Source organism: Leptopilina boulardi, unplaced genomic scaffold, assembly GCF_019393585.1.
Source record: "Leptopilina boulardi isolate dan_hultmark-lab unplaced genomic scaffold, ZJU_Lbou_2.1 LbouV2_123, whole genome shotgun sequence".
Classification (NCBI taxonomy): Eukaryota; Metazoa; Arthropoda; class Insecta; order Hymenoptera; family Figitidae; genus Leptopilina; species Leptopilina boulardi.
Window position 1 is genome coordinate 4683865 of NW_026137667.1, and position 12862 is coordinate 4696726.

Below are 12862 nucleotides of genomic sequence, written 5' to 3' on the forward strand. Positions count from 1 at the left end.
TCTTAGAATTCTAAGATCTGGGCTCTCTAGGACTTGCACACTAGGTATATACAAGAAGTGCCAGCATTGCGCGCTTCAAGTGTGGTGTGCCTTCACTTGACTTCGGAATGCGGGAATACCTGCCTGGTGAAGGTGCACCATTCCAAGGTTGCTTAAGCAGGAAGGAAGACTTGGGGGGAAAACCTATCATTTTAAAGAGAGGTCTTGGCGCAAAGCCAAAGAAACCTGCAGACGTTAGTCATCTTTTAGTATATATATACATATATATATATATAGGATTCGGTTTTTGAGAAGGAATAAGAGAGAAAGAGAGAGAGAGAGAGAAATAAGTCTGCGGGTGGTTAATAAACGACGCCCGAAATTTTATTCCACCCGCGTGCCAATAATAAAAGCCGACGATTTTAATAGCGGTTTCACTAATGACTTGTCGATCGAAAACGATCGTGAAATAACTTTTTTTTTTCTTCATGACCTTTTTCCGTTTCTTTTTCTTTATCGATTTGATCATTATCACCATCATTATTATTATTATTATTATTATTATTATTGTCAATCATAACTATTTAATTAGTATAGATTCCAATCATATAATTACTTTTCAATATGTTGTTTTTTTATGAATTCGAAAAGATCCAAATTTTTCACAGGGAGGGTGATGGATTTTTTGTTCTTCATTCTATTTGATATCAAAAGTTTTTTTTGAATTTTTCTTATTTGTTTCATACAAAACTTCTGGTACCACTTTATACTGATTTATTTCGTTGGTAACAATCATAAGTATTGGTACCACTTGGTACCGTTTGGTATCATTGGTACTACTTGGTACCGTTGGTACTACTTGGTACCGTTGCTACTACTTGGTACGATTAATACTATTTGGTATCAGTGGTACCACTTGATATAATTGGTACCAATTGGTATCACTTCATATTATTGGCATCATTGGTTCCAGTTAGTATTATTGGTACCAGTTGGTATCGCTTAATAACATTTGTATCATTGGTACCACTTGGTATTATTGGTACCACTTGAAATCGTTGGTACTAATTGGTATCACTTAATATCATTGTTATTGTTGGTACCACTTAGTATTATCGGTTCCATTTGATATCACTTAATATCATTGGTACTCCTTGGTATCACTTAATATTATTGTTATCGTTGGTACCACTTAGTATTATTGGTACCACTTAAAATCGTTGGTACCTCATAGTATTATTGGTACCACTTGGTACTATTTAATATCTTTAGTACCACTTGGTATTATTGGTACCATTTGGTACCACCTAGTATTATTGGTACCACTTAATATTATTGGAACCATTTGGTACCACTTGAAATCGTTGGTACCACCTAGTATTATTGGTACTATTTGGTACCAATTAATATATTTGGTACCACTTGGTCCTACTTAATATCTTTAGTACCACTTGGTATTATTGGTACCATTAGGTACCACTTGAAATCGTTGGTACCACTTAGTATTATTGGTATCATTTGGTACCACTTTAAATCGTTTGTACCACTTAGTATCACTCAATATTATTGGTATCGCTGGTACCACTTTGTATTATTGGTACCATTTGGTATCATTTAATATTATTGGTACTATTTGGCATTACTTATTATCATTGGTACCCGTTGCTATCACTTAATGTTATGGTACCATTTGGTATCTCCTAATATTTTTGGTAACACTTGGTACCACTTAATATCTTTGGTACCACTTGGTATCATTGAAACCATTTGGTACCATTTCAACAATAAAGATCTGAAATAAAATTCCTTAATGTTTGTAGGTTTTTTTTTTTTATAATATACAAATTTTGTCCAACCTGAAATTGAAAGTTTTAGAAATTATTTTTTCACGGTATTATTATTTTTATTTCCAAACAAGAATCACGTCTTAATCGCATTTGATGTTTGCAAATATTTTACCTGTTTTGTTTAGGTCATGATTTTCTTGCATATATATATATATATATGCAAAGATTGGAGAACACGTTTTAGAAATATATTTAGTATTGTAGTACTTGAAAGAAAGGTCGTTATTTCGTCAGAATCCTACAATATCCACTCTCACAATTTCAATCTTAAAACGCATTCCCCTTTTAGTTACACGTGACTATATAAACTCGAAAGTTCCTTGCTTGTCTAATTTTTTTTTTCATTCAAACCCAGAAATAGTTCAGGAATTAATCCTTATAAAGTTTGAATAAAAAAGGAAAGTTTCTAAAATACTATTTTTAATTTTTTAATTTCTTTTTTTGATAGTATATATATTGTACACTCAGAAAAAAATTTGTTTGACCAAATTTTAGTTGAAATAAATGCATTTAAAAATTTAGTTTTATAATATTCAAATTTAGAATTTATTAAAATAAAAAAAAAATGAGTTTTTTTATTTCAATTTAAAAAATTGTCCTAACACTCGACATTTCTTGTTGCGTGTGCAGTTACTTAGAATATCCTGCATTGGAATTCCAAGCATTTTCCCGTTCTCCACACAGCAAATGATCATTATCAATTGTCCTATACGTGAGTGAATGTGCTTATCTTTTCATTGAATTGCATTTCATTGAGATTTTTCTACCTGTCTTTTTATTATTTTTGCATTGGAAAGAAAAATTTTTTTTTTTCTGAGATTAAAAAAACAATGTGTATTTATAGCATTTGGTGGCGCCTTTAAAATATGTGAAACTAAATCTACCCCGTTGACCTACTATCCAATATGGTTTTTTCTATGTATCTTAGAATTCACACATATAAAATATATGTATACGAGGAACGAGCACTCGAGTCCAAGGAGGTTGAGGGTGTCGAGGTTACGATTGACTCGTTTGAGAGAAAGTGAATTTCCCATTCAACTTGCCCTCTCCTGTTACACCCCCCCCCCTCCCTCCCAATTCCCCATCGTCATCAATAGCTCTCTACGTTTATTCTTCCCTTGATCTCTCGCTCTTTTGCTCCATCGCATTTTCTTGGTTCTTGCAAAGTATATAGTTACGCGCTCGTTACGCAACTTTTGTGATCTCGTTCAATGCTCTTTTATATGAAGAGTATTTAGATTCATTAAAAATTTACATATATTGAGAATGAATTTTGATATAGCTTAAATTTTTAATGACTTACAAAAGTGATATATGTGTTTTTTTTTTTTTTTTTATGCGAGATTAGATTGGAGATGAATATTTCTTTTTCTAAATGAAACGTCAATTAGTCATTATATGATAATTATGGAAAAAAAATATTTGATTATTCGTATTAGAAATTGTTGATATATTATATAAAATTTAAACATTCGAAAAAGAAACTTTATTCTCAATTTAAAAATAATTTTTAATTACAATTTTTTTTTTTTTGATTTTTAAAGTTATATCTTATATGATATAGAGAAATATTTTATTTGAACCAAATATAATATATTTGAATTAAATAAACCGTATATTTATCTCAGAGCCTAGTAGACCAATTTATTTGGTGTAAATAAAAATTTTATTTGTCATTTAAGTCAAATTTTTATTTAAATAAAAAAAAATTTATTTGCAACAAAATGTCTATTTTCTTCTAAGACAAATATACCTCTTTTTATTTAACTTCTCTCAGAGAAATTATATATATTTGTCTCAGAACCTACTAACTCATTTATTTGTTGCAAAATATATTTTATTTTATTGAAATAAAAAATTTATTTGAACCAAAGAAAAATTTATTTATGACAAATAAAATTTTTAATTATGCCAAATAAATAAGTTAGTAGGCTCTAAGATAAATATACGTTTATTTAATTTAAATATATTTTATTTGATTCAAATAAATCATTTTTCTGAGTGTTTAAATTAAAATTATTTGGTTCAAGTTAATATTTAATTTGACAGAATTTTTTTTATCGAATTTTTAAATGTAAAAATAAAAGTAGTAAATTTCTTTTTTTCTTATTTTAAATCTGATAATTATAACTACAAATTTTAATTATAGAGACATTTAATTATTTTCCGCATGTAAATGTTTCTTTTATTTTTGCGATCATCACAATGTTTTCACGTTTTACAGGCAACATCTGTCTAGATTTATCGCCAAACAATTTCTAACCTACTACGAAAACTAGTCCAAAAATAAATCTCGATAGGTAATAAAATGCCTTGTGAACACGGATCGAAACAAACTTATAAATCATTTCTAAAACATTGAGTATGTCTTATTGTATAATCCAACATCACGATCAACATCTTATATATATATTAAACATACTCTTGTAATCTTCTATTCAGAAAATTTCTAAAAAAAGATTATTTATGGTGAATATATTTATTTAAATTGAAACTAGAAAATTTAAAAAAAAAAAAAAAAAAAAAAAATTTCGCGATAATTAAAAATAATTTTCTGTATTGTTATCAACATTTATTACATATATGAGACGTGATCATGAAGTGAAAGTATGTTTAATATTACGTGTCGATTTGAAGGCGACATAATTAACCGAGATCTCGTTATAATCAAAATGGCATAGGTCAATAAGTTCAGCAGAGAGACACGTTATAGTAAAGAGAGACTAATAAACTATATATATATGTGTGTACAATTGATAAAAAATAAAAGAACATGCGTTGATATTTATAATTAAGTAAAGGGGTATCAACGAATTATTATATGGCCAAAAATTGCGACATTGTCATATATTGTTCACATGGTCCAAACTCTAATTATCGCACATCACAGGTCCTTAAACCCCTCACTTTGACCCATATCGACGATAGTATTTATATGGAAAAAAAAAATTTTATTTAATTCAAATATTCGATTACTTAACTATTATCAAATAAATATTTACTTAAAATAATTTTTACTTGAACAATATTCAATATATTGACTTTAATCAAATAAATATTTACTTGGACCAAATAATTTTTTACTTGAACTACACTCAGAGAAATGGTATATTTGTCTTCTTGCCTATACTATAACTCATTTATTTGTTGGCAAATATATTTTATTTTATTTAAATAAAAAATATATTTGAGCTAAAGAAAAATTTACATCAGACAAATAAAATTTTTATTTATGCCAAATAAATAAATTAGTAGGCTCTGTGACAAAAATATACGTTTATTTAATTGAAATATATTTTATTTGGTTCAAATAAATTATTTCTCTGGATGTAAATAATTTTTACTTGAACAAAAAAAAAATATTTACTTCAACTAAATAATTTTTACTTGAACAAAATGAATATTTACTTGGAGAAAATAATTTTTACTTGAATCAAACAAATATTTACTTTAATTAAATAATTTTTACTTGAACAAAATAAATATTTAGTACACGCAGAGAAATGATTTATTTGAACCAAATAAAATATATTTGAGTTAAATAAACGTATATTTGTCTCAGAGCTTACTAACTTATTTATTTAGCGTAAATAAAAGTTTTATTTGTCAGAAATAAATTTTTCTTTGCCTCAAATAAATTTTTTATTTCAATGAAATAAAATATATTTGCAACAAATAAATGAGTTAGTAGGCTCAGAGACAAATATACCATTTCTCTGAGTGTATAAATAAAAATTTATTGTGAATTCAATTAAAATTTGTTTGGTTCAAATAAAATTTGTTTACTTTAAATAAAAATTATTCAAGTAAATATTTAAATGAACCAAATAAATAGTGACTTTGACTAAATAATATTACTTGAATAAAATATTTACTTGGAGCAAATAATTTTTACTTGAATAAAATAAATATTTACTTGGAGAAAATAATTTTTACTTAAACCAAAAAAAATATTTACTTTGAGCAAATATTTATATTTGAATAAAATAAATATTTAGTAATAAATAAAAATTTATTGTAAAATCAATTAAAATTTATTTGGTTCAAATAAAATTTGTTTACTTTAAATAAAAATTATTCAAGTAAATATTTAAATGAACCAAATAAATAGTGACTTTGACTAAATAATATTACTTGAATAAAATATTTACTTGGAGCAAATAATTTTTACTTGAATAAAATAATTTTTACTTGAATAAAATAATTTTTACTTGAATCAAACACAAATATTTACTTTAATTAAATAATTTTTACTTGAACAAAATAAATATTTACTTGGAGCAAATAATTTTTACTTGAATAAAATAAATATTTAGTCCAAAATAAAGATTTATTGCGAAATAAAATAAAATTTATTTGATTCAAATAAAAATTTATTTGTGAATTTACATGTGAAAAAGGGAAAATTAATTCTATTCTAACTTTTTAGTATTGTTTCCATAATTTGATATAAGTGTTTAATTTTTTTTTTTTTTTTTTTAATTTTTTTGTTCGTTTGCACATTCTACTTTGACTATATATGTGTCCGGTAAATAAGAGCGCACAGGCTAAGCTAATGAATATAATGCAATTAGCAATGCTTCGTCAATTCTTGGTTAAGGAAAAAAAAAAAAAAAATTAGTGAGGGGTTTATGTATATATATAAATATATTGCAAAATGGATTCGTCATATTATATATGTTGGATATTCCGAAAGGAAGTTGTAGTTTGCTGATTGACTTCCACGAATGAGCGATAAAGTCTATTCGAGGACCTCCTGCGTCCTTTTCTCGTTCCTTTTCATCAATGAAATCGCGCCTACGTACAATATACGCCTACGGCAATTTATTATATAGACTCGACAAACTTGAATCAATGACACTATAACGGGATGTATAATGATTAGGATTTAGATTTGATATTGCATAATGTGTGCCAATTTCTAAAAACACGTGGGAATTAAACAAATTTTTTCTTTTCTTAAATCTCCAATATTAATTTCATTTTATACTGAAAAAAAAATTTTTTTGATTCAAATACTAGATTATCAAATAAATATTTATTTAAAGCAAATAATTTTTATTTGAATCAATAATTTCTGTATTTGAAAAAAATACCATTTAATTGATTTAAATAATAATTAATTGATAAAAATAAATATTTATTTGATAATAGTCAAGTAATCGAGTATTTAAATCAAATAAAATTATTTTTTTTTTAGTATAGAAAGAATTTAATTTTCCTTTTTGTTTCATAAAAGGAGCAGAAATTTTATATTATGTTACGTAAGAAAATTGTGATAATAATCTTTATTTTCTTTCACAATAAATAATCACTTTTCATTAATAATAATTTCCTGAACATTTATATTCTTGTTGCTTTAATACATGTTTATTGATTGTAATCATTTGATAAATTGACAATAAAAAAAAAAGCCTCGGGAAAAACTATTAGATTTTGAAAAGGGGGAAAAAAAGAAGCTGTTATCTTTCTTTAGAGCTTCGAAATTTTACAAAGATTTCGTTAACTTTTTTTTTCGTGAAAAATTTGTGAATTTTTTTTTACACTTGTTTTGATATTTACTGAATTATTTTAAAGTATTCTCAATTATCTAAAGTATTCTGAATCATCTAAAATCTGAATCATCTAATGTGAGAATTATCTAAAGTGCCTTAAAGTATCTGAACTTATTTTTATTTGTCATAAAATTTCGAATTTTTTTGAACATAAAACGAATCTGAGTGGATAATAAAATCGATTTTTGAATAAATAAAATCCCATTAATTTTCGTCTCTTTTGCGTGAAAGGTGATGAATCTCGATTTTCGATGTGTGCAATTTATAACAGATGAACTGCTGCTTTTCCCTTGAGAGAGAGAGAGATAAAGACGTCACGAGTATTTCCGTTATTTGTCGTTTGAGGAATTTTCTCTGTATCGAAAAGTCAGGGCCAATCAGTCAGCCTTTTCAAAATTTCTAACCTATGCCAATGAATTTTTTATTTTATTTTTATTTTATTTTTTTTTTTTTGCTTCATACCTATTAGACTTTTCTTTCCTCTATAGGTCATTTACCTCGTTCCCTTTCGGTCAGACACCTCTCCCGACTGCATCACGCTAATTTTAATGTTTTCTTCTTGACATTCGAAATAGACTTGCGTGTCACACATTCAATGTGCTGTCTACGGAAGCAAGTCGCGTCTATACTAAACAATCATTAAAACGCCCACGTATCAAGTTCTTTACACTGAAAAAAAAATCCCTGAAAGAAAAAAAAAAATTTCCAATTTTGAATTATTATACTAGATTTTTGTTAATTTTTATCTAAATTTTTGATTTTAATGAAATTTTATATAATTTCAGATTGTACGATTTTATTTGAATAAATAATCTAAACTTGAACCTGTATTCTATTTTAGATAGAAGATTCTTTTTGCTTTTTTTTTCATAGTCTAGACGAAAGGGATATTTTAGGTTTTAGAATTTCGTTTATAATATTGTCGCGAGGAAAAAAGAAAATTTATCTCTTTTTAGTCACGTGTTGAAATAAAATTTTTTCCTTATTTAACATTTTTTCTACGTATAATCTCTATTTTGAAAATGAAAAATTGTAAATATAGATAAAGAATTTTTTTTTTTGTCAAGGGAAATTACAGTATACTTATATGTAATTATAATTTTTTTTATAAAGATACTAATAAATAATATTTATTTTTAGGTCACTGGAAATTTATGAGAAGTTTGGAAGACAACATTCGGAGCTTTTAAGATTACAACGAACAGGAGGTGGTTGTGGAATTGGCGGTCCTCTTCGATACAAGGATTTAATAATATTGTGGCTTCGTTGTGATCAGGTATGTTTTATTTTCGTTTATCTTCTTGTTTTTTATACAAAATGAAAAAAGAAAGACAATAATTCAAATATTTATTAGCTAAATTATTTTTAATTTTTTTTTATAGCTCATTGCAAAAAAAAAGACTCTTTTGGCCGAATAAATACTATTTGTATAGGTTTAAATGTCCAGAACGTCCTTGACGTCTAACGGATTTCGACTATCGCCAAGGCTGTTTGCAAACATCACTTTTATTACATAAATACTGTTTCTTAAATTTCCTTCATAATTTCGTAAATAGAAAATTCAATATTCGAAACAATATTTCTAATATATTATCGAAAAATATTTTGATTCGATTTCTTATCTTTGTTTGTTGGAAGTGAGGGAATTTGTGATTCTTTTTTTTCGATAATTTAAAGGTGCGTATATGCGAATTTAGTATATATGACGGTGTTGCAAACTTTCTCAGAAATGCGTTAAGTAACTGCTCTCATTTGCCTCCCGAGTGAGTAAATATGCTTGGATCTTGGTGCTTAACCGTCGTTGAGTATGGCGAACAGCCAGTTGGAATTTGAATTTTTCCGCTTTACCCGCTTCGGTCAAGAGTGAGAGGCGATCCGATTTACTTTTCCCGTTATTACGGCCCACCACCAACGACGAACCCACTCGCATTCAACTTTATATCGATTCTATATCTATATATATACGCAAACTGAATCGATATTTAAACCAATATAGAGAGAGAGTCGATGATCATTTTTCAGATTAGAATTAGATTCATTTTTTTTCCGATTTGTTGAGAATTTAGTTTATATTCTTCGTAAATTTTGATAAGATTCTGGACTTATTTTCAAATCGAATTTTCACTTGAAAGGATTTCTATTCTGAATTTTCATTGTATCACCGAATTTTAATTGTATAGAATTGTTTGCAAACTGAATCGACATTTAAACCAATATAGAGAGTCGATGATCATTTTTCAGATTAGAATTAGATTCTTTTTTTTCTGATTTGTTGAGAATTTAGTTTATATTCTTCGTAAATTTTGATAAGATTCTGGAATTATTTTCAAATTGAATTTTCATTTGAAAGAATTTCTATTCTGAATTTTCATTATATGTATCACCGAATTTTAATTGTATAGAATTGTTCTCCTTTATCGAATTTTTCACTTTTCTATAGAAAATCATCTTGTTGAGGAAATTTTTCTTTTAATTCCCTTATTCGAATAACATTTTATTCTCTATGAATAAATTTATTCATTCGAAATTTTATTCTACAAAATTTTTATTACAAAAATATTCCATTTCTGAAATTACAAATTTATTTCCCAATTTTTTGGATTAGATTTTCAAAAAATTATAATTATTTGGATATCGTTGTGCAAAAAAAAAAAAAAATAATAAAAGCAATGAGAGGAGAAAATTCATAAGATATTAAAGGAGAATAGATCGACATATATAGTAGGAAATGTTTCGAGAAAGCGAATGAGATACGGTTTATAAATAGGGAGTGGATTAAATAAAATATGGCTTAGATAATGACTAAATAAAAGCTGCTTAAGTTATGAAGTTGAAACAATAGGTTATTCGTTGTTCCACATTATTCACTTCTTTATCTTAAAAAAAAAAAAAAAATTCCCATTCGATCCAGTACTCTCCAAACGCACTTTATATGTGGGTAGAATTTATTCAATCTCGAGGTAAAGATTCTTTCAGGATATAATAATTTATTTATGAAAATTATTGAAAAAAAAATTTTTTTTCTCCATTTTTCCTTCAATCAAACCTGAACTAATTTCTAAATAATTTTTTTTTTGTTCAAAAAAAATTCCAAACATTGACAATTATAAAATTATTTTATTTAATATTTAATTATTTATTATAGAAACCATTTAAAATATAATTAATTAATTATTTGATAATTTTATTTATTTAAAAAAAAAATTTTTTTGTATTCTATTTTTGATATATTATAAATTTTGAAATTCGTTTATTGGGCGTGTTTGTATAATTTTTTTTTTTTTTTTTGTAAAACATATAGAGACTCAATTATTTGAGTGTCAGAATTTATGAGACATGTTTGTACTAGTTATCATAGACTCATGAATCGAGCAGGATGCTCAGCCGTTCGGCAATAAATTCGCGTGTTCGCGGAAGCGATTTGCGGGCGTCCAGACGAGCGTCGTCGCGCGACGAAGGAAATGGGTCGAGTTTAAATAAATGCCTGCGTAATTCCACCCACGCCAGTGATGTACTTTGAAGTGGCAAAAGGAACCACGTGCAAAAATGAAAAAAAAAAAAAAAAAAAAAAAAAACTAGACGACATATCCCATAATTTTTGCTGAAAAAAATCGCACAATATTAACACTATTTTTTTACCAATAAATATTTTGCTTTTCTATTTTTTGTTTCTTTGAAATATTTTTTAATATTTATAATATTTATAATATTTTTAATATTTAAAAATATTTTTTAATATTTCTATAAAATTTCCCTTTTTATTATTTATTATTTAATTATTTATTTATTTATTAAAATTTTTTTTATTATTACATATTATTATTATTATTTAATTACTTTTACTTTTTTATTATTATTTATGCATAATTTTTTGTTTCAGGTAAAGGGAAATAATTTTTCAAAAAAATTTTTTTTTAAATAGTGCTTTGATTTACTTTTTTTTAAATAGATCTTTTTGAAAGTATCATATGATAAATTATTGAGGAAACTATGTTTAACTTGTATTTAGAGAATTCTTTTAACCGGTTTACAATATTATAAGAATGCAGTTGGAGTTGAATTCTGTTACGCGTCTATATACCCACCTATTATTTGCTTCTTTATATAGTTTCTCAGAATTAGTAGTGAAGTTATCTTAGTAGCAATTTAACGCCAGTAAACATTACATCAAGAATTTTTATTTCCATTCTTGAATTGACTATATAGAGAGGTATAAACATGACGACTTATATATAATATTGTGTTTGTTTAGAGTAAATTTGTATAGGAGAAAAAAAAAGGACTTGTTACCTATATATTTTTTCACTCGACAAAATTTAATGCAAAAATAAATAATAAAAAGAAAAAAAAAAGAAAATAATAGTAAAAAATAAAAAAACAAATAATAAATAGTAAAAAAGGAAATAAATAGTACAAAAAATTAAAAATATATTCAATTAATTAATTCTTAAAGTCACTTAATTAACTTATTGTAATTACTTCAATTCGTATAATTCAATTTCGAATGCAAGCAATTTTCCTCCGTAATTATTATTCTAACGTCATTTTTTTTTTTTTTTTTTTGAAACATTATTACCTGTTAAAATATGTGGTTTCCTGATATTGCGGAAAAAAAAGAATAAAAAAAGTCAGACAGACTTTTCCTCATAGAAGAGGAAAATCGATCAAAAAGGGGTGAGGGGGGAGGAAACGATATCGCGAATGGAATTTTATATACAATATATATATAGAGAGAGAAAGAATTGATAAAATAATATCGCAATTTTTCTCTTGTGCCGGTACCAGACACAAAATCACTATAGCAATGGTTTCGTCTAGAGAGAGAGAGAGAGAGGGAGAGATCAAGGCGCTTCCTGTTCTTGGCGTTTAAAAAGATCAGAATCGTCTCTCTCTCTCTCTTTTTCTCTCTCGACCGCCGTGACGGTCGAGAATGGTCAAATGATTCCTGGGAGGCAGACCTTACTCGATCCGTCTGGCTGAGGATGAAAGAAAATCTCATCGTACCGGCTAATTCGCGGAATTTATACTAACAAAAGCGATATATCGTGGGTGAGTGGATGGCGCTTTAATGCGAGGCATTTCACATATTATCACACACACACATATAAGCGATTATTTTCTACGTGTGTTTAATAATATATACATATCACATACTCAGAAGCGATTATCATGTAGGTTGAAAACGACGATAGATCGTGTGACCCAGACTGTTCTAAAATACACTATATTATCAAAATTTATAATATTAATATATATTATATAAAATTAGACTTTCTTCTAAAATTAAAAAATTTTCTCCAATTATTTTTTATTCAAAAAAAGAATGACGAAAATTCGATTTTAAATCAAAATTCTATTAATTAATTTATAATCCTGATAATAATTTATTATTTATTTATTAAGCTTCAGCCTTTTGGTCCAGAAGTGGACTTTGTTGATAAATAATAATTTTAGTCGATAAAAATTACGATTAGAAGA

The 12862-nt window shown here is 26.3% G+C and overlaps 1 protein-coding gene across 1 annotated transcript in view; it reads left to right on the forward strand.

Moving 5' to 3' along the window:
- Nucleotides 1-12862, forward strand: part of LOC127287865 (tRNA dimethylallyltransferase) — a 71149-nt gene that overhangs the window by 32263 nt on the left and 26024 nt on the right. The window contains exon 4 of the mRNA XM_051315002.1: nt 8525-8660. Coding sequence (XP_051170959.1) covers nt 8525-8660 — 136 coding nt within the window. The remainder of the gene's footprint in view (nt 1-8524; nt 8661-12862) is intronic.